Below are 21,910 nucleotides of genomic sequence, written 5' to 3'. Positions count from 1 at the left end.
TTTCCTTTCCTTCTTCTTATTTTTCTTTCCACCATCTAGAAGTGTGAAGGTGAAAAGACTTTTACTACGTCTCAGATTTAGCGTCGGAATGTCTGATGTGCCCCATCACCAACAGATCTCCTTCATGGGATGCTTCTGGCTCAGGACAGTTCTGTATCCAGGTGGGAAAGATGGGGACACGTGCTGTGGGGCAGCATCGAGTATCCCATGACTACAGATACTCCTGGTACAGTTACACGATGCTCCTGGGCAGGGGTGGTTACTCAGACTCAGCAGGAGACTTCCCTGGTAGAAACAGATCTTCTGAATCTTTAATGGGTATTCAGAAGGCCAAGTGCTGAGTATGGTCCATATTTCTTAGCAGGGGAAGGCTCAAACCGGGTGCTTGACTTCTTTGTTGAATCCAAGAAGCTCTGTACTTTGATGGATCCGAGTCACAGCTTTTGAAAAGGAGACTTGGACTTCTTTGGTACGAGCACAGGCTTTTAGAAGGCCAGATTTCAGCATTTATTCACTTTCCACGCATTCTTAGTAGCAGAACTGCTGCCTGCCACCAGGCTCTGCAGGAAAAGTGCTAGGGTGGTTCATACAAGCCAAGAAATCTTTGTCAGTGGGAGTCGCATTCAGGGACATAGTAACTGATGCAGGTGACTGGCTGAAGGAGATCCCCACAATGAGCAGGAGATGCACAGAGTGCCAGCAACTCCGTAATCATGAGCTGATGCTTTTCATAGATACAATTATCAGATTGGCCCAGGAAGTGAGGAGAGGCAGGCAGCAAAGTTGTTTTAAGTAAATTCCATTGCCAGTATCCATCCTGCGCAATCAGCAGCTAAAGTCAGAAGATTATTAAGGAAAGACAACAAGGAATAAAGCTCATCAGAGACATTCTGGGATGCATGGCTGTCTATTTGCACATGCTTATAAAAGGTTCTTTGAGACCAACTCCCCATCATTAGGATAAACATCAAGCTCCTCTTCTTAGACACCTGCAGGTTCCATATCACATATCAACTTCACGTACTGCTACAGGCACACGTATCAGAGCAAACGTCCATTCTAGAGACCAAACCATGATCAAATCTGCTTGATCACAGAATGAGATGCGTGGACACTGGCAGTGCTTCCACACTTCAGTATCTCTTACACTGAACATAGTTATTTCTTTATTTGTGGTAGCAGGAGTTGAAAGACCTGGAATGGTACAGAAAGTGCAGTTCTGTGGCTCAGCTCAGCTTCAGGCTAATTACTGAAAAAATAAGCAAACACACCTGGAAAAGCAAGATGTCAGAGCCTGGAAAGTTTTGCAGGGACTTAAAAGTACCAAGAGTTCACTTGGAGCCAGACTTGCTACAGCAATTGTGTTTCTATATGGTAGAAAAGATACTGCAGATCAACTACTGGGGTAATTGCTTCCTTCAGAGAGATGGAAATGCCAACCTTTGGAATCCGAGCAGCACAAGTGCTTGGAAATGCTCTGAAAACATGATATCCCTCTGGAAAAACTGCAAGTATTACTCTTGTCTGAATGATTAACCTCTCTCTAACAGATTGCTCAAAAATACTAAGGAGTGGCTGCAACGGATACACTAATGCTGAGAAATGTAGAGGTTTTTGCAATGTTTCATGAATGTTTCTCTTCCCTCCCTGACCTTTTTCTTTCCTTCTCATCTCACCATTCCAAATGTTTGCTTTATTCCTTAAAAAAACCCCCATACTTTTAGCTCCACGTGTTTCTGCATGAGATGGGTGGACCACAACACGCTCGCATGATTTGCTGGACTTCAGGAGGAGGCACGTCTTAGAAAAAGTCATTATTTTAAGTCCCCTGTCTGGTTTCACAGGGAAAGAAAGATGTGTTTTGCACCCTTGGAAGGGAGAGAGAGTTGCAGGTGTGCTTTGACTGACCAGAAGGCTCTCGAGTAGCAAGAGGACCTGTGGGATGACACCATTCCCAGCCACAGCAGGGCTGCCTGGTGGCTCCAGCAGCTGAGTGGAGGCAGAGATGGCAATGCTGCAGCTCTGCTGGGAAGAAAGAAGGCGCTGGGATGAAACAAGGTTGCCATCCATCACATAAAAAAGGTCACCATGCTACGTGTTTTGAAAAGCAAGCAGTTGATGGGCCTCTAACCTGTCTTTCCAGCCGTTTCCCCAAACGCTGGGAATTAGCAGCCTACCAGGAGCCAACTCTGCCTTCCTCATTTTTCCATCTGTAAAACGTGGATGTTACTGGGGCCGCTGTAAAGATGCACTAGATAGGTCCGTATCCTGAAGTCATTTCTCCCAGTGACTTCAGTGAGATGCCCAGCCCAGAACAATGGCAGGATACACGGCCCTAAACATTGCTGCTGTGCTTTAAAAGATGAAAAGCAGTGGCTTTTATATACCTATGCAAGTGGAGGGGCAGAGAAATTTTTCATGATGTTTATAGCAGACATCACAAGCATTACACATGAAAACATGGGAAATGGTGCACTCTTCTTGTAGAGAGATAATCTTTAATAGATGGCAACAAGGAAACAGAGGCATTCATACACAAGCACCTACCTCACTAAGGGGTATGTTTGCCTGGCTGACATGGCCACAGTCACAGATGTTTCCTCCAAAGCCAGAACTGCTGCATGGGGCTGTTCCTTCTAAGGAACCGGAATGAGAGAAATCTCAGCACATGCTTTTCCTTCCCCTCCTCACCCTTTGCTGGAGTTGAAGAGAAAAAACGCACTGACTGACTTTCAATGAAAGCATTCTCCTAAAAAAAAAAAAACCACGTTTGTTTCTTTCTTTGAAGTGCTGGAAGATGAAATTAAAAAGAAAATAAATAAATAAATAAAGACATGACTTGAAGCCAGTATTTAACCACCCCCTTTATTTTACTGGCCTCTGATGATAGATAATGAGCTAAATCATGTGTCCTTAAAGCCTGCTTCCTGTGAGAGAACAAGGGCCTGATGTGAATGGGTGCTGGAGGGCTGGATGGGGACCTGGCTGTGTCACATAGGCTTTGCTCTCTTCCCACCCCGACATTGAGATATATATATATTTTTTTTCCCTTGTTCTCTCCATGGAAACAAATAATCTCTGACTCTTGTCACTTAGAGAAGACTACACAGCAACATGGCTTGTTTACTCACTGTTGTCTTTGGTGGATTGAAGCTGTGTGGCCTTGTCTACGTTCCAGGAAATGCATGGACATAGCTGTCTGAAGGAAAACCCTCATGATTGTATAGTTTTCAGTGCTGAGTGGCAGTTAGCCACCTCATTTTTATTGTTAGCAGATCACAATGTTGCCTCAGTGCTCTGTGCCACACACCACGCTGTGACTAATATCATTCAGCAAAAGAAAATCCCCTCCAAATCGACCACGTTCTCAAGCCTAATGGATCTGGTAGGGGCTCCATCCATCTGATAGCATCCTCTCTTTGCATCTCTCCTGCAAGTGAGGATAGAAAAGGACAAACGGAGGGGGTAGAAGCACTCTGGGAAGCTCATATAGCACCTAGGGTGGTCGCTGCCAGGCTCTGCACCCTCTCAGCTGCCATAGAAGCTGGGCTGGGTTTGCTCACTGCAGCCTCTGGAGCTGTTCAGCATCTTTCCCCACTGAACCCTTGAAGAGAGGGGGCATGCAATAACGACATCCTAACTTGTTTTGTGCCATGAAAGGAACTGGAAAGAATGCATTGAACCACATGACAAGTGAGGACATCAGGCTGCAGAGAGAATAGAAAGACCTCATTTTTAATTACTTCTGAACAAAGTTGGCTCAGTAAAGTATTTCCCATTGTACTGCTGAACTTTTCTTCTCATCGCACAGCAGTGAGACACAGGCTCTTCTGCTGCAAATGGGCTAAAATCTGTCTGCGTTAGGGATCACTTCATTTCCTATTGAATGCAGACTATCCATTAATCAAAGGCATTTTAGAATTTTATGCAACATCTAGGCACTTCTTTCTCATTGTGGATGTTTTTAGCGTGAGTGTCTTAAAATATGAAGATACCTCAACCCTTCGTAAAGCACGAGAATGGGGGTTAATTGGTAAGATGTACGTTTTCACCACTGCTCTGGGTGTTTACAGAGAACAGGGTTGAAGCACTGAAGCTTTGGAAGTCCCAAACTAGTCACTGCAATAAGGAAGGGCTGTGTGCATTGGCAGGCACCTGAGATGAGGTGACAGATCTATGTAGCCATCCCAGGTGCTAGCAGCAGGGCTACAACTACAAGCGGCAGAAAATGAAGAATTATTGCTTTAGCAAAGGTTCTCATCTTTAAAGCTTGTTAATTCAGACAGTAAATCCCTTAGGGCATGGATTCTGTGGCTCGATCATTAGTAAAATATCTTGCACAGTCTTGATCTGGGCCAAAGTAAAAGATAAGCAGACTTCAGTTCCTCGAGTTTCATTATGAGATCAGAGTCCAAGGATTCACTGAAAAGTATTACATTTCAGAGTTTTGTGGATTAAGAAAAAAGTCAGAAGTGACTCATGTACAACTGATGCCTTCCTGAGCATGCAGAGAGCCTGAAACAATAGACCTAAGAGATGCAAACTGCCCCATTCACTCTTTCTTCAGAATCTGCTGCCTACCCAAGCAGGAACTTGGTCAGCCTGTAAGAAAAAATCCACATCATACAGCTGGAGATGCCAGAAAGTCATGCAGGCGTGTGCCTTCGGTAGTCTTGAATTGCTTAATTAAACAGCAATTGAGCATCTTGCATTGAAATGTCACTAGCTAAAGAAGACCAGCTTCCTAAGCAGTGGTAAGAGCCTCATTCTTAAGACAGCTTCTCTTGCTTCAAGACAGAAATCACGCAGACTTCAGCATGCACAAGGTCAAACTCCTACCAACTGTGTTAATACATAACACATTTCAGAAAGCATGAGATACACCCAATTTCTTACAGATAAGCTTATAGAACAGCTTTCCTGCAAGTTATGCTACTTCTTTTTTTTTCCTTTTCATTGCAGAATATAAATACTTAAGTTCCTACAAAATCACTTCTTGTTTTCAACTGTGTGAATCCAATAGCAATGCACAGATGAGATAGGACTCCCCACGGTTTTTCATCTCCAAAGGGGAGAGGTTATGTTCTTCAGCCACATTTGCCAGGAGAAAACCCTTGTGAAAGTAAGAAGGCCACCCTAAAACAGCAGGAATGTGGGGAAGCCAAGCCTTCTTATTCGAGAGGACTACTGCTTACCTTCATGCAAACTATAAACCTCTGCAGGTTCTCTGAACCTCGGTGAACTTTCTGTAGCTTCAGGCTCTTCTCAGCAGCTGCCTGTACTAATTTCTTCCTGCAGGTTGTTGCTCTTGCAGCAGATGACAGAAATGAGCTTGTTCACAGCACAGTTACTACTGATTTGCTGATGCCCAAATGATCTTGCTATTTATTAACAACTTGGATCAAAAAAATGACTGCTCAACTTGGAAATTATCATTGCATTAACATTATTCCAGTCCATTCAAAACGAACAGTTCATTAGCCTAAGCTTATAGCAATTACTTTTCTCCTCAGAGCCTAATTACAATCACATACCTCTGCCTGGTTAACACCTTTCCAGTAGTGTGGTTTGGATTGTGAACTGCATTCAAAAAAAGTGAGAGGCCAGAAGATAACTACAGAGAATCAGCTAGATGCAGAGCAGTCTTACACACTCATGCTACAGGTTGCACACAGAGCCACAACCTGCAAAGAGAAAAGTCATCTGAGAAAAGCTCTATCTAGGTATGTTTGTCCAGACAAAACTGGCCACTGACTGCATACAGGGTTAAGAGGAAAGCAAATACATCCAACACCTCCAGCACGTAAGCTTTTACTATCAAAATACAGAGAAAACCATTATGATTTCTACTGTTTCATTATTTTTGGAGGCCAGCTGACATTGAGCTCTGTGTTGTGGTGGCTTCCAGCAAACAAAAAACTGATGACCAAGGTTAGCATAAAAGAATTCTTGTGTGTCTCCAAGTATGAATACAAAGTACTTGCCACTTACACATTTCTTTTGATTTCTTTGCCTTAGTTAAAAGAAAAAACAAAACAAAACATTTTTTCCTAATAAAACCCTAAGTGGTCAACAGTGCTTAATCTTATCTGTGTCAAAACTTTGGTCATTAATCAGAGGAAACAAGGCAGAAGATGAATTTCCCACAAATGTGACCAGGGAAGGCTAGTTCAATCTGTAATATACACGAAGATGTTTGAGATGATTGAAGTTTGCATTGGTGGGATAGTACTTTTTAACTCTAAGGTCATCTCAGCATCCTCACCAAAACAAGTGGTATTATGAGAGTAAAAAAGAACATCATGTGATCCCTCTTCTTAATTTGCCATCCTTTGAAGGGGAAGGCTGTGATGTATGATTATTTTTTGCTTTTCTTCCCTCTGCTTTCTAAGATCATGATGCAATGAGTGTCTTTAAGTAGTAACAGGACTCCTGAATCTTATTTATCCTTGAAGCACATGACTACTGAAACGAGATGCAGGGGCCTCTGTAGTGATTACATTTGATTTCAGGCTAAGTGATACAAAAATTAACCTTGAGCTGGAGGAAAAGAGAGCATTTAAGAGCACAGCGCCTATTTCTTCAGAAACTTCTCCTTTGCTGACCTTACAAGAAGTCAGAGCAGTGCTCTCCTTGAGACCATCTGCACAGAGCACATGATAACACTGAGAATTTGTTGAATTCTGTACAAAATGTCTGACCCCTGAGGCATAATAACATACTTAAAATACACATAACGGTACCCTCTGGCTAAAAAAAGTTTCCAAGTTTAAGAAAAATCAATTTGGATGCTTACTTTGACTGTGTGCCCAGCACCAATGGCAAAAGTGCTCCTGTTTAGAAAGGATGGTTCAGCCAAAATTTAACTTGTTTTTCAGGAATAGGGAACCGAAGGAAAAAAAAGATATAATAAAAGCCAACAGGTTTTGACCATCGTTTGGCTGCTTTTTATTTCCACTAAAATGACTATCAGTGTTATTTCACAGAGGTAATGGAATCACACCACGTTATAAGAAACAAGACAATCAGGAAAAGCACCTGCTTTATAATCATCCATGAAAAAGGCACCTGAAGTGCTTAGGGAGAAAGCTGGTATCTTCTTTCCACTTCCAGATTGATGTTTTCACTCAGGGCTGAATTAACTGATCAAACCTGAGGTGGAAGCTACCCACTCATCCACCTGATCCTAATAGCTACAACAAGAACTCAGGGGCTGAGGCAGTGTTTTTACAGCAGTTCTTTAAGAGCACAAAAAGGCCAAGCCCTCCTTCTCCATTTTAATGAAAAATATACTGAAAATTCCCAAGAGGCAAACCCTGTTTCTTAGTAAACCTAAGTGCAAACCCTAAGACAGATTTTTTGCAGCTGGCTTTAAAGCTCACAAGTACAAATCCGCAGGTACAATCTGCAGATGACAGAACACAACCACCTCCCTCCATGTGGCTGCACGCAGCTACCAAAGGGCAAGTTTTTGATCCAGGCCTAACAGATGTACACTGAAAAGCAAATCACCCCAAGGCCAACGAAAAACAAATACACAGAGCGTGGTTACTTTGTGGATAACCATTTAGAGAAAAGGCTCCTCTGTCATTTATCTTGACAAATACACTTTGCACTTACAACTGCAGGAACGAGGCAGGCAAGTCATCTATGAGATGTATGCCTCATTTATTTGAATATATGGCTTTGCCTTTTGTTGTCTAGCCTGTGGAGATCACAGCATATGCAAATAACCTTGAAAACTTAGGTCTGCTTCTTGCAAAACAATAAAAACACGCCTTTGTTTCTTTCTCTTTCCTCTATTCATATTCATTTCTGACTATTGATTTCTACTTGCCCTTTGTTTCTCTGATTCTTGGCCAGCTCAACTCGCAAAGTATTACCCCCGAGGCTCAAGCCTTTCAAAGAGGATACAGCACTCTCTGCGGTTGCTTTATCCTTGTAATCGAGAAAAGCCCTGTGCTGTGCTCCCTGCCAATTCACTCGTAAAGGAGCTGCATGGAATTCCCTTAAAGCACATTTCAGCTCGCTCACTCTTAGGTTGGGAGGTATGTTCCCCACATACACAGTAGTAATCATGCCAGATCCCTCTAATCTGGGACTTAAAGAATCACTTTCAACATACTGTTGTCCTGTTTGAGCTGAGCCCATTGAAGCCTGTGGTCTTGTTTTTCCAGCCATTGCCTTCTCATTTAACGCTGCTGACTTGCTGGCGTTTGCCAAGGCTGGCTGCTCATCTTGGAGGGTAACATCCTTGCCCGCCTGCTTCTCTTTGTACCGAAGACTCTTAAGGATGGGGATTTTTCCCAGCATCTCATAGCTGACCTAAAAATGGAGGAAGACAGAGACAATTATGAGTATTTTTTTTCTTCCAGAAAAAAAGATGACCATCAGGACACATTCGTACCATAAAAAGAGAGGAACTTTATTATATTGCTGCCATTCAGACTGCCAGAGCATTCAAAATGTTACTAATTGTTGGCCGGATTCTGAAGTTGCTCCCTAAATACACACTGCGGGACAAAAATAAACATTAGTTACCCTTTAAGCAAGTACAACCAGCAGGAAAATCAAAACCAAACTCAGAGCTGGTTGATTTTGACATTTATTTATCAAGGCGCTTTCAGATCTGCATTCTCATTGTTATCCCTTAAGGTTTGCTTTGACCGAGGCCCTGTGCTCCTGCTCTGGCACAGCCTCACATGCCTACAATTCATCAGACCATGAGGCACTTTCGTTCTGCAGACCTCCTTGCTTTCTTTACCCCTGAAAACAGGATATCCCGTAGGTTTGGTCGTACAATGGGGAGGGACCACGGTGTTAGCTTGCAGCTGGGGAGCGTGCCTTGCAGTGGGGCTCCTCCGAGTGTGGGCCCAGCTGGAGGCACGTTCTCTGGTTGTGGAACATCACCACAGCCCTCCCTTCTACCATCTGACACCACACACCACCCGCAGCTACTCAGCAGATCCCACAGCAGTCTGCTGGGCTGGATCACAGAACTGAAGAGCGCCCAAACGCTGTGCTTTAAAACCGTGAACCCTCTCTCCCTTCATCCAGCCCCAGTTCATAAGCAGCTTTTCTGGAAGGGCTCTTCCTCTCAACAGCTGAACCCTATCCATCTCAGGCATGAGATGCCCCGGGCTGTGCTCAGCGACTGGCAGGAAACACAGTGGTTCCCTAGCTAATGTGGTCTAGCTCTTGGCTTGCAGACTGCAGTTGGAAGTAGCAATAATTCCTACTTGGCTGCTGGACAAGCAGAACATCCATCAACACAGGATCCAATTCTTAAATTTAGGGAGCAAAACAGAGCCTGGGGAAGAGATGCCTGAGCTAGCAGAGACCCAAGCTAATAGCCCACACAGTGTGAGCAAGCCACTCTCACAGGATACTGCATCAAAGCTTAGAGCCACGACCTCAGCAGGCTGTCCTGGGTTGGCATATCCTAGCTAGAACATACCTGCAGATCTCAGCTTAGAGCCCCTGAATTCCTGCTTCTATAATACAGTCAGGCAGGTTTCCTATTCCGTGAAGCAAACTTTACTTCAGGCTGAAATAAAAATCCAAGCTTACGTACAGCCTAGCCTAACCTTCAGCCTCGTTAATATAAGATCAAACAGCAGAACATGGCTAACAAACATGGGCAGAGGCCACAGAGCAGACCCAGAGTCAAGGTGTTTGGGATCAGGCCCTTTAAACACATAAAATACGACTGAAAATTTCTGTACAAACCTGGCAGCCAGTACAGAGAGGCAAGGACTTCCTCTGGGGCTTTGGATGACTCTGAAAGGTACATGGCATTTTCACATTTTGAAGGCCTACTGCTCTATGGATTTCTGGACTAATTTGTTTTTCTCACCCAAGAATTCAGGCTGCTGGGTTTGACAGCAAAATCTCCATCCCTGGGCAATACAACAACAACCCATGGCTGAAGCCATCTTACTTTGTTTTTACCAGACAACAATTAGGAACATTTGCTCCCCTCTGTCAAGTTTCTATGTGAAATGTAAGCTCTATGCTAATTAAACCTAACAGGAAAAACATTATTCTCATGTAGCTAATGACTCCTGGGCCCAAAGCACAACCTTCACCTATTACCAAGTGTATGCACAGTTCCTTTCATCCTGAAATTAAATTCAGTTCCTCATGCACAGACTGGGTGTTCAGCTAGAAGGATGGACACCATCAAGAGCAAACCCTCACTACTCTGTAGATTAAGAGAATTGATGAGTAGAGCATTCAAAGAATCAGCCTGGAACTTCCAGTCTCTCAAGGACAGATTGAAGATTTAAACAATCCAATGGTCAGAATATTTTCTGCTCTTACTGGAGAGGCCAGCACTTTTTGGCACCCAACTGGAGCTCCTGTTTCAGGGTCCCTGCAAACTGGAGAAGATGCAGTTGCAATACTATGTATGGCTTGAGAAAGACTACAAACTAATTTTTATAAAGCTGAAGCTCTGATCACAAGTAACACCATGAGTGGAACTCATCATTACCTGAAATTCAGCCCTTTGCAGGGATACCACTAAGACAACTCTACAATACTGTTGCAATAAAGGCAGTTGATTTGGTTCTTATTTGCAATGAAAACATTCTGGGGGAAAAAAAAAAAAAATTGACATCCTTGCAACTGGACATCATCAACTGACATCCTTCTGCCACAGAAGAATGACAGAGTATCTACCTTTAGGCTAGGATCTAGGAGCAACTTTCAGCTGGGTCAAAGCTCTCAAATACTTCCCTATTTTTTGCCCCCCTTTTTTTTTTTTTAAATCAAAGAAATGCAGAAACTCAGTTTAGGTACTCGGAGCATCAATTCAAGAAAGCAGCTCACCACCCTTTTTGGGGTGCAAGGGGTGAGAAGCAGAAGGGCAAAGGGGGCAGTGGGTGGCACAGGAAGGGACTAAGCTTGTTCTGCTCTCTTGCAAAACACCAAACAAAAGAACGCCTTTGTGGTAGTACAATGTGTTGCTAATTACCACCATGCAAAAAGTATCTTTTGTCTTGTGAGATGCGGAGGTCTGCAATGATTTATTTCCAAGTGGAGAGAGTCCAAAGATATTCCTCCTCTCTTTCAAACAAGCTGCACGTTTCTTGGTGCTGTGCCGGCTGGTCACTTCTCCCTAGCCTCCTTTAGCACTTAAGGCTAAGCCAGGTTACAAGGGCACTGGGTTCTGCCTCCAGTAAGTCATCTTAGTCCCACGATACGGAACTTAGCAACCCCAGTGGCTGAAGCCTCTTTCCTTGCTCCCCACATCCCTCTAAAGTCAGGGCCAAACCATTTATTGATGTTTGTAAACTTTGTATTGAGTGTTGGGAGTTAGTAAAATGATTGGCTTTGGCAATGAAGCCAGCTGAAGAAGTTTCCTATTATTCCCTTGACCACCAATTCCCAGGCCACTTCCACACTTCAGCCTTCTGGGGTTGGACAAGAGAAATGCTTGTGGGTCTGCAGCACAAACTCTGTAACTGAAGTGATTCAGGTTAAAAATAACTCCACCAAAGGCAATTAATCATTTAACAATCCTGCCTACTCCCTGCCATGGCTGAGAGAGCCTTGGGGAAAGAGGACAGCAGGGTAGATGAATTCTTCTGGCACACAATTACCAGGCTATGGGAAAGGAGCTGAGAAGGGAAATGTGGCCCCTCTCTGACAGAAACCTGAAGAAAACAGAGTCTGGGATGCTGCCTGCCAATAAAAATCTCCCAGCATTTAACCCTGAGCATCCACTCTCATGGCACCTAGTTTGGTCACAGAACAACAGAGCTTCTGCAATGTCCCTGCTGGAACATCGGGGCTCTCTTCAACCTCTGTTATTCCAGAAGAATGAATGCAGACACTTTCACTTCTTCGCTGGAAAAAAATGAAAGATGTATTTGCCCTCTGACAGAATGAGTAATGCTGACCCCTGATACAGTGCAGGCCAAGCCAAACACCACTTTGATTTCCCTGGCAACAGAGGCGACACAGTTCTGATGTACCTCAGATGAGGAAAGGACAGCTACAGACCAGAGAGGGTGCTCGGTCTGCTGTTTGATTCTATTTCATGTAGCTACCCACCTGCTGATGCAGGAACATGTGGCACTAAATGGATACAGCCACGGAAAGCTGAGAACAAAACCAAACAATCGTTAGTAGAGGAGACCCACGAGCCCTTCCAAGTACTGAGGCTGGAAGGCCAGGGGCATTTGGAAGATTCATCTCTGCCCACTCTGAGGGTGGTCTGACCCTAGGCTCCTCAGAAATGCCTCCAGGATAGAGCCCAAATCTCATGTTGTCTCCTTAATCAGTTGCTTGTTTCAAGAAGCACTCTACTCACAGGGGTTTAAAGCATGGACAAAGCCAAGAGAGCTAGGACGGGCCAACACAGTTGAACATTTTATCATTCATTTGCACAAAATGTCCAAATATGTGCACGCAATCCAAGGGCATATTTCTGGGAGCTGGCAGCCCATGAAGTCTGCTAGTGTCCCTCAGGAGAAACTTATGAAACCCACATTTGGAATTCATCAGCAAAAACTGATTCCACGGACTCTGCAGCAGGGGTTAGATTTGCAAAGGTGTTGAGAAGTCTAACCATGCATGGAAGCCCGCCCTGCTCATGTTTTCTCCTCCCTCCCCCCCAAAAAAACACTGCCAAAACCGAAACAACAAAACAACTTTGGCCAAACTGACAGTAATTTTCTTCAGATGGCAACGGTGTCCCTGCTAAAGGCTTTGCCAGCTTATGTGTCAAGTTTCTGAGCTCTGACAGAGCTTATTTTACTTTCCAAATATTCTATCACATACCCAAATCAAAAGCTGTTTGTTGTCAGTGTCTCCCTGCTACTGCACACTAAACATTAGATCCAAGGATTCTCCCAGTTTTGGAGACATCATTTTGGAAACACCTTCTCCTCCTTCTATAAAATTCTCAGTAAAAATGTGATTAAAAAAAACAAACAGAAGGAAATGCCTGCTGGAACGCAGTGATTTTTCCACCAACTTCTCTCATTTCCCTCCTTCTGACCCCAAGTATTTTAATTGGTCTATATAGCTTCAATTTAAAATAAGCACTGCACAAATAACTCCGTAATTGTGACAAACATAACTGACAGCATCACAGATAAAGATCAGAGTTCCCCATACAAAATACTAAATGAGAAAGTAGTTTCACAGATTTAGAGTTCCCAGAAACAATGGGTCAGATTTTCAAGAAAGCTGAAGCCAAATAACTCTCCACTGGCATCCAAATAAAGTTTTCCAGAGTTCTCAGCTCTTAGCAGCTCTTATTGTCTTCCAAAAGCACTGAGTTTTCAAAAACCTTAATTCCAGTGCAGAAAACTTACCTGTATAAACACTCCAGAGTTGCCTTTGTATTTAGATGTGTTTCTACCACTTATTTTGGCAATGTTTCTTTGGTAATAGCATTGCAGCTCTTATACTTCCTTTGAAAAAAGTCAGCATTTCTATGACAAAAATCACACTATGTGTTGTTGGTTTTTTTGCACCTGTTTCCATTCTTGACTCACTACTTCCTTCCTACGTAGCATATAATGAGCAACAGCACTCCAAGAGAACACACACATCTCTGAGCACAGAAATTTAGCCTGGAGATGTGCATTTTGTTTACCATGCAAGTACCCTTTTACCTCTTTGTGAACAGAAAACAGAGCATACCTATTAATGGCTATTTATCCTACCAGCTTCAGAAAGGACACTCTTTGCAACAATGCTTAGCAGTAATCCCATGTTTGCAAACACCTTTAATTCAGTTCCTAAGTCACTGTCTCTTGGCCTGATCCAGTGAAGGAGTCGTTTGTTTTTGCAAGGCATTTTACACATCAACCTCTTAGAGCACGTTAGTTACTTTATGTTGACAAAACACCATATTCAGAAGTGAGGTATTTATTTGGCTCACTATCTCTACATTCATCTAGTTTTGCTGAGAGAAACAGGAATACAACAGCAAAGCCAGGATTTAAAGGAGAAAAGGATGGAGAGAAAAGGATGAGAAAATGAGGTAGAAGCATCCAGGAAAATCTGATGGGCAAACACTTAAAATAGCCACAATCAGATCCTACATTTTTAACACCCAATTGCTTAGACCTCCCACCTCCAGGATTCCCTGTGCAAGAACTGTTCATGGTTACCTCCACAACCACAAACAAGATGTATGCAAGCTGCTCAGCTCACTGTGCAAGAATAATGCTAGATTCTTTCTTCACACAAACAAGACACGCCGTTCTCATCCCAGAACAGAAACATTACAATTATCCCCACTCCAGCATTCTCCAGTATTTTTTATCTAATCAACACCAGCTCTGAAGAACAGCCAAAAGCTGTTTTGTGTTAAATTAGCAATCAGTATCCTCTTTTCTTCCTTAAAGTTCAGTCGTGTAAAGTGCGTTGTTCATAGTGAAAGCTGGATCAAATCCAGAGAGCTGTATTCTTTAGACACCACCACTAATTTTAGACACAGCTCTGCCAAGCAGCTCCTCAAGCTTCAGATGCAATCCCAAAGGAGTTGCAACAAATATTTTGTAAGCTTTTGAGTAATATATGGTAACACTGATCTTGACGTTTTCTCTGCAAAGGGAAGAAGAAATGCTGAAGTAGTGGTGAATTTGATCCATTGCTTGGGGACTGACTTGACTTTCCACTAGCAAAAACTACACAATGATTCAAGGTCCACTGCAAGAAGCTGATCCCCAGACCTTTAAGAAAATGTCACTAGCAAAGGGAAGGAGACAGGGGAAAATAAAAACATAGGGGAAAATAAAATCAGCAAGGCCACTTACTGAGGCTCCTCTGACACCAAGAAAGACTACAATCAAAAGTATGTTGGCAACTCCATCCGTGTTGGATAGAGCGCAAGGGGTAGGCCTTGAAAACAATTACATTCAATAATATCCTAAAAAAATTATGATTCAAAAATAATTCAGTGGAAAAAATGCATTGGTGTAGAAGAAGCTTACATTTGTTTATTTAATTGATTTTAACCTCGAGTCCTCAATCACACTCAGGGTAAAATACTCTCCCACCATAGGAATAAAAATAGTCCTGGCTGCAATTGCTTGTTGTAGATATGTCACCTTAACAAATTTAACTCCTTTTACTTCGTTAAATGCTTGCTAACCAACAAATGATTGCCCTAAAACCATTCACTAACATTTCCTGAGTGGTTTCTGCAAAATAAGGGCATACTATTCATCATTTTACCCAATCAGGAAGGACTGGGTCTGTTCCCTAACCAGATGATTTCAGAAATGATAATCTAATGACTAAGAAAATGTTTTCCCCATCATAAATCAACAGTGGAATAATTTAGGAAATGCTTTTCTGAAAGCATTTGTGAAACTGCTGAAGTTTCTGACAAATTCTGGGGGGAAAAAAAAAAACAAAAAACCACCCACACAACACAATACAATGATTATCAGTAAATACTGATAGGTGATTTCAAGTGGTATCAAGTCACTGTTCTTTCACCTGAAAATAAGCAGCAGACACAAATTCATCTATCCTTTGGAAGCCAACTGCAGACATTCATTATGATGTAAACCACTGGAAGCCATGCTTTTCTTTTACAACCAGAGCAGCACATATTCTGCTGTTTCCCCTCACTGTCTAATGCCATAAAGCTATCTCTGAAGTACTGCCTCAGAAATGAACACGGCCAATTTTACACAGCACTGAGGAACAAGAACTTAAGGATGGAAGTCTCTCAGCTATGTAAGTTATCACACTGCAAACAACTATAAGATATCTGTCTTAAAAAAAAAAAAAAGAAAAAAATCACACCAGTGACTCTCCTCCTGTAACTCATTTGACAAAGTAATTCCAGCTTCAGAAATACACTTCTCCTCATCATTATGACCACTTAGAAGCCACTCAACATGTATGCTGTTTTTTTTGTTTCATCTTACCACCGCATTTGCTATTCTTACAAGTATCTCTGAATCACTAGATGTCTTTACATGTAATTTTCCTTAAGGAATTAAAAAAAAATGAGGGACTTATCAACAGAATGTTGGTAGCCAGGGTAACTTGCCTTATGCCATAGTATTCCACGTGGTTTTGGTCGTTTGCAATTAGTCTTGATAGTTCTTGTTGGTGTGAGTATATAATCAACAGTTAAATCGTGGTCACCAAGGAGCTCTTCTGCTATGTCAACTACCTACAAGAAACAAGAGATTTGTTAAAAAAATGAAAATTACACACAATCCTGCTGTCTTTTCACATACAAAAATCTGTTAGTGACAGTGGAAACAGAGTGTAAGTGCTACACCAAAATAATTCCAAATCTCTCTTTCACCATTCACAGAATCACAGAATGGCCCGGGTTGGAAGGGACCTCAAGAATCACGAATCTCCAACCCCTCTGCCACGTGCAGGGCCACCAACCTCCCCATTTAATACCAGACCAGGTTGCTCACAGTTCCAATCTGTCATTTAAGAGTGGATATTTTAACTTACCTGGCAGTCATGCACGATAGTAATTACAGGTGTGTCCTCCGTCACTGCTCCCATTGACACCATCATTGCATATTCCATGTCTGCATAACCTTCTCCTTTTCCAATTCTCCAACCTAAAGTGCACGAAGCAAAAGGTGTGAGTAACCAAAACATCATATTTCTGATTTTACTGGAGGCCAAAATAGTGGCCTGCATGCTCTGAACCACGCTGCTGTCCGTTAACATTGACTCTGTGTGACAAATCCCTGAACCCAATCCAATCAGGAAGAAAAAGACAGAACAAGACCATAATTAACATCCAGTGAGATTTTTGGGTCCACCAGAAAGGAGATATAAGCTACTGACATTGTGAATCTCACAGCTTCCTCCTGCAGAGCTTACAAGACTTTATCTTACCTTTTTCAGAGACAGCCACTGATCCTACAACAACCAAGTCCACTCGTGCTTTCCCATCAAGACCTACAGGCACACTGTACTCTTTTATGCCCTGCAAGAAAAAGATAATTTTAGGTTCACAGAGTGCAGACTTCTAGCCAGGGAGGCTGAAAGCAAGAGCATGTTGATAAATGCAAGTAAATACCCATGTTCCAAAGTGTTTCTTCCATGTATAGCCAAGTTGCAGATGGCTGGAAAGCTATCCTCTAGGGAATCCTAGAATATATTTTCTACTACAGTGAGAAGCATTTTGGCACGCTTCAGGGAGAGTCAAAAGAGGTGAGCTCTTTTCTAAGCAAGGTTATTTATTTAGGATCAAAAGCTGGTGCCTGAAACCCTTGATTCAGCATCTGTTTCTGAAAATGAGGGCAAATGAAACTTCCTACCCTGCTACTACTAACTGGAAGTCACAATACATAAATTTATGTCCATGAGCAGCACCAGAGCACCACAAGTTCTTAAATTAGCTCCCATGTACAAGTCACAGGGTTAATTTAGACAGACAGACACAGCCTCAAGATGTTAAACTGTACCTAAAATGCTTTACTGAAGCACAACCAGGTACAGATGCTCTCCATTTCACACTATATATGCTGCACTGCTGATTTCTCCAGACCCAAATCTTTAGAAGCACATTCCAAATCTCCCAACATGTTTCCTGAGACTGCATTCCTCAACACTATGCTGTGTGATCAATATTTAGAATGCACCACTGTCAAGCTATCCTTACCAACAATTTCCTAACTAAAACACTAACAATGAGCAGAAAAATATATTCCTACCAAGTGAGAAGAAAAGCTTTCCTAGAATCACAGAATTATTTGAGTTGGAAGGGACCTTTAGTTGAACCTTACACAATCCTATCATCCTTTTTTAAACTCTTCTTGCCTCCTCAATCCCTTCAGGCTCCTCTGTAAAGGAGACATCCTAATAAAACTCTGTCTAGTCACATAAATGAATGACAGTGTCGTACTTCAGCTTTCACACACGTGCTACATAACATGAACCCTCCTCAGACCAATTCAACCTTGTATCCTTACAGTAAAGAGCCAAACAATAAACGATGGGCAATGTTGGTATGACAATCAGGACCCACTTCACAGCAGTGTGGTAAGAACTGTTTGCAGTGTGCTTTGTAAATATAAACTGTTAACAGCTTTTATTCGTACTGGGGAAAAAAAAACAAAAACAACACACTCATGGAGGTAAGATTATAGCTCAGATATGAGGCTGAAACAACAAAAAGGTCTCTGTCAAAAGTGCTCTTCAACACTGAAAAGCTTAAGTAGTTAATGACTTTAACAGAGCTTCCAACAAAAAGTTGCTACTAATTATCATTCATTTACAACCCTCCACTGTAGTAGAGGATTACTCGAGAACTGCTGTTAGCAGGAGATAAACTGCAGACTGTTACATTTTCACATCAAATAAGGACGCATACAAAGCAACCCAGGTTTCTCAGCCAAATGACTTCAGCTGTACACTATGACGTTTTAACAGCAGAGGGCAGCAACATACTGCATTTCAAAGAAAACCGTTTTGTACACATTATTTTTGTACTTCATAGAATCATGGAACGGCCTGGGTTGAAAGGGAACCACAGTGATCATCCAGTTCCAACCCCCTGCTGTGTGCAGGTCGCCAACCAGCAGACCAGGCTGCCCAGAGCCACATCCAGCCTGGCCTTGGATGCCTGCAGGGATGGGGCATCCACAGCCTCCTTGGGCAACCTGTTCCAGTGCATCACCACCCTCTGGGTGACAAAACTTCCTCCTAATATCCAACCTAAACCTCCCCTGTCTCAGTTTAAAACCATTCCCCCTTGTCCTTCAGCTGGGGCAAAACGCAGAATTATTTCTTTAGACTTAAGACTGAAAAAGAATTGATCTCTCCTACTTATTAACTGAATATTTTAATTAACCAGATCAGGTAAAAACTAGAAAAACAACAACATTCCTTATAGAGTTTACTAACTCAAAACTGCAAAATATGGGAGCATATCAGAAGCAAAAGGATCCAAACTACCTATGAAAGCTGCTAGTAACTTTCCAAGAAGTATTCACAAACTATAGAAACCATTTTATAACCAAATTAACTAATAATAAAAACAACTGCATCGCGATTTAAGTACTGGCAAAAATTAATAGATGGTGAATGCACCCACAAAACCAGATATTAGCTGAACGATATTTCAGGTAGCATCTGGTATTCCGACTTGTAGTTGGACCACTGTAACACAGCACTCCTCCAGATGTTAATTCAGATTTGGCCTACATTGTGTTCCTACCTGAGATGTAGCACATATCCGCAGTGTCTCCTTAGCTGCACCTGGAGGTGGAACAATCTTATTGAACAGCCCACTCCTCAGGCGTGGTGTCGGAACCAACAGAGTTTTCCTTGCCTGTGGAACAAAAGAGTTTTACCACCTTAAAAAGAACTGGGTCCATTTTACACCAAAGAAACACTGCTACTCTCCCAGAAATTTCTATGTGGCCAATTGTCTCGTTTGCTCTGAGCAGTTAGCATTGGTGACCATGTGGTGGTTGTAGATGAATCCTTTTCACTACAGCAAAGTTTCAGACATGGTTTTATTTAAAAAAAAATAAAGGTGGGGACATAGTTTTAGTCTAAAGTACACGTTCATAGATATGTTACTCATAATAGGAAGCTAGTGAACACACAGATCTGATGCACATCTGTCCCTGGGATAAATCTAAGCCAATTTGCAGCAAGGCTAAACTGATGTGTTTTTAGGAATTAGAACACAAAGACGAGGAAACAGCTCCACAAAAACATACTAATTTACCAAAACAACACGTGCACCTTGGTCACTTGCCAAAAAGGCAAAGGTGTGCTTTAACGAGCAGCCTTGTGAAGCTTAGGATGGATAAAACTCCTGCAGGAAAACTGGGAGGAGCTGACCAGGAGGTGCTGCCAAGCACTGCACTGTTGCCCTGCTCTCCTTCTCAGGGGCACAAAAGTGCTGTTACCTGCAGCGCAGCTAGCCGAACACCTTCCAAAGGTTTGTCTGGGTCCACTTTGATCTCACTTGCTCTGTTGAACACATCAAGCTCTTTAATAGAGCAGCAAGCCTGATGAGACCCCTGTGTGAAGACAGGAATCAAAAGAAAAGAGGATGCATTCACTTACTTCCAGCGTTAGAAAGCGAGCGTTCTTCTGGGGAGCATCAGGGTTTATTTTTACAGTATTGGCTGCTTTGAACTCCTCTAAACCCAGAAGCCTTGTCGCAGCATGAGGGGCACCCTGTTTTCATAAGACATCAGCACATCACCAAGGAGTTCAAAGCAGAGAGGGGAAATTTTTACTCTTCCATCCCATACAGAGGCTGATTTTAAATATAAGGGACATGCTGCTAATTTTGTGATACTCTCTGTGAGAATAACAAATATCAACAAGGCTGAGGACTTGACTTACACGCTGCAGGCTGCAGCCAAAAAATGGGATCTGGGTACTCCCTTTGTCTAACTTCACCCCCATTCGTACCTGTCCCAAAGCTGGAGTGTAACTGTCCATTTTAGTCAATGAATACAAATTTCTCTAAAGACAAGCCACAGGCTGTTTCTGGATGAACAACTTTCTGGACAAGGCTCTCTTCATTATATCAAACTCAGAAAATTAAGTTCTTAATCAAATGAGCTGCCAGAACTTGCAAAGCACACACTCTCCCCACTGAGTGTTTTTACCTCTGATTTCTTCTTGCTTTAAAGAGCAATAGAGGCTCCCTCCACCCACTTCAGCACCTATTCTAACACGGTGCTTCTCTACACCTTCATCAGTTTGGGGTTTTTTTTTTTCCTACCTTAAATCTATTTTGCCCTTTCAGCAAAAGGGAAGCTAACGCCCCAGTGCTGCTCATAGGCCAAAACACCTAGCACACAGCCCCACAGTGCTAGTTTGGTCACCTTTTCTTGAATCCACAGCAGACACAAGGGTGCTTTGAGCCCACATCAGCATGCTCTATCCTCCCAGGAAAAAACCCTGGAACACACACAACCTCAGCTTTCATAATGTGATTTGAGTTGGAAGGGACCTTTATAGGTCACTTAGCTCAACTCCTCTGCAGTGAACAAGGACACCTACAGCTAGATGAATGTCTCCAGGGATGGGGAATCCATCACCTCTGGGCTACCTGCTGCAGTGCTTCATTACCCTTATTGTAAAAAAGATTTTCTGATATCCAGTCTAAAACTCAGCTGTTTTAGTCTGAAGCCGCTCACCCTTGTGTTACGACTACAGATCCTGTGCTAACGAGCTTGTTCCCTTCTTTCTCGTAGCCCCCTTTAGATACACGGCTCTCAGGTATCCCCAGAGCCCTCTCTTCTCCAGGCTGAACAGCCCCAACTCCCAGCCTCTCCTCATAGTGAAAACGTTCCAACCCTGAGATCATTCATGCTCTTCCTCTGGACACAGCTCCACGTCTCTCCTGTACCGAAGACTCCACATCAGGACGCAGTGCTCCAGCTGAGCACACAGAGCAGAAGGGCAGGATCGCCTCCCTCACCCTGCCGAAGGCCTGGGGCCGTGAAATTCATACACCTTCCCCATCACAAACGCCTTTATCTCACCCTGAAGGCGGCTTTACAGCTCTCTGCCACCCCCTACCGTCGCTCCGCACCCGCGCAGCCCGCAGGACTGCGCCTGGTGGAACCGCTGCAACGCTGCGAGCCTCCGTACCTTGAAATTAGGGATGCGGTGATGCACGGGCCGTGGGAACTCAGCCAGACCGCTGGCCTCCAGGTAATCCCACACCTTCTCCCGGATGTCCCCCTTGGAGGCACCTGAAGAAGGGCAAAGCTCACGTTGCGAGCGAGCACCTCGCAGCAGAGCCCCTCCATGCCTTCCCGCCCCCCTCCCTCACGCCCAACTGTCGCCCCCCAGTGACGTCATCAGAGCGCCCCGCCCCTCGGCCCGCTCCCCGCTCACCCGCGCGCAGCCGCACGCCCTCCTGCATGGCGGCCCAGCAGAAAGGAGGTTCCTCTCTTCGCCCCGCCCACTTCCG

The 21,910-nt window shown here is 43.3% G+C and overlaps 1 protein-coding gene across 9 annotated transcripts in view; it reads right to left on the bottom strand.

Annotated features, from left to right (window-relative positions):
- The window catches only part of MTHFSD (methenyltetrahydrofolate synthetase domain containing), a 24,721-nt gene extending 2,811 nt beyond the window's left edge, over positions 1-21,910 (bottom strand). Inside the window, exons 1-9 of one of the 9 annotated variants that reach the window (XM_085234809.1) lie at positions 21,835-21,910; positions 21,586-21,689; positions 19,881-19,994; positions 19,178-19,291; positions 16,852-16,942; positions 16,456-16,568; positions 16,031-16,156; positions 5,535-8,325; positions 2,548-2,749 (exon numbers count right to left, since the gene is read on the bottom strand). In XM_085234809.1, the coding sequence (XP_085090935.1) occupies positions 7,810-8,325; positions 16,031-16,156; positions 16,456-16,568; positions 16,852-16,942; positions 19,178-19,291; positions 19,881-19,994; positions 21,586-21,689; positions 21,835-21,862 (1,206 nt within the window). In that variant the 5' untranslated portion in view covers positions 21,863-21,910 and the 3' untranslated portion in view covers positions 2,548-2,749; positions 5,535-7,809. Of the gene's footprint in view, positions 1-1,143; positions 8,326-16,030; positions 16,157-16,455; positions 16,569-16,851; positions 16,943-19,177; positions 19,292-19,880; positions 19,995-20,040; positions 20,155-21,287; positions 21,318-21,585; positions 21,690-21,834 lie in introns of those variants that run through there. The other 8 variants (XM_010718224.4, XM_085234813.1, XM_010718223.4 and 5 more) reach the window with 8 other exon arrangements.

Source organism: Meleagris gallopavo, chromosome 13, assembly GCF_905368555.1.
Source record: "Meleagris gallopavo chromosome 13, MGAL_WU_HG_1.1, whole genome shotgun sequence".
NCBI lineage: Eukaryota > Metazoa > Chordata > Aves > Galliformes > Phasianidae > Meleagris > Meleagris gallopavo.
This window is presented reverse-complemented; position numbering and strand designations above follow the sequence as displayed.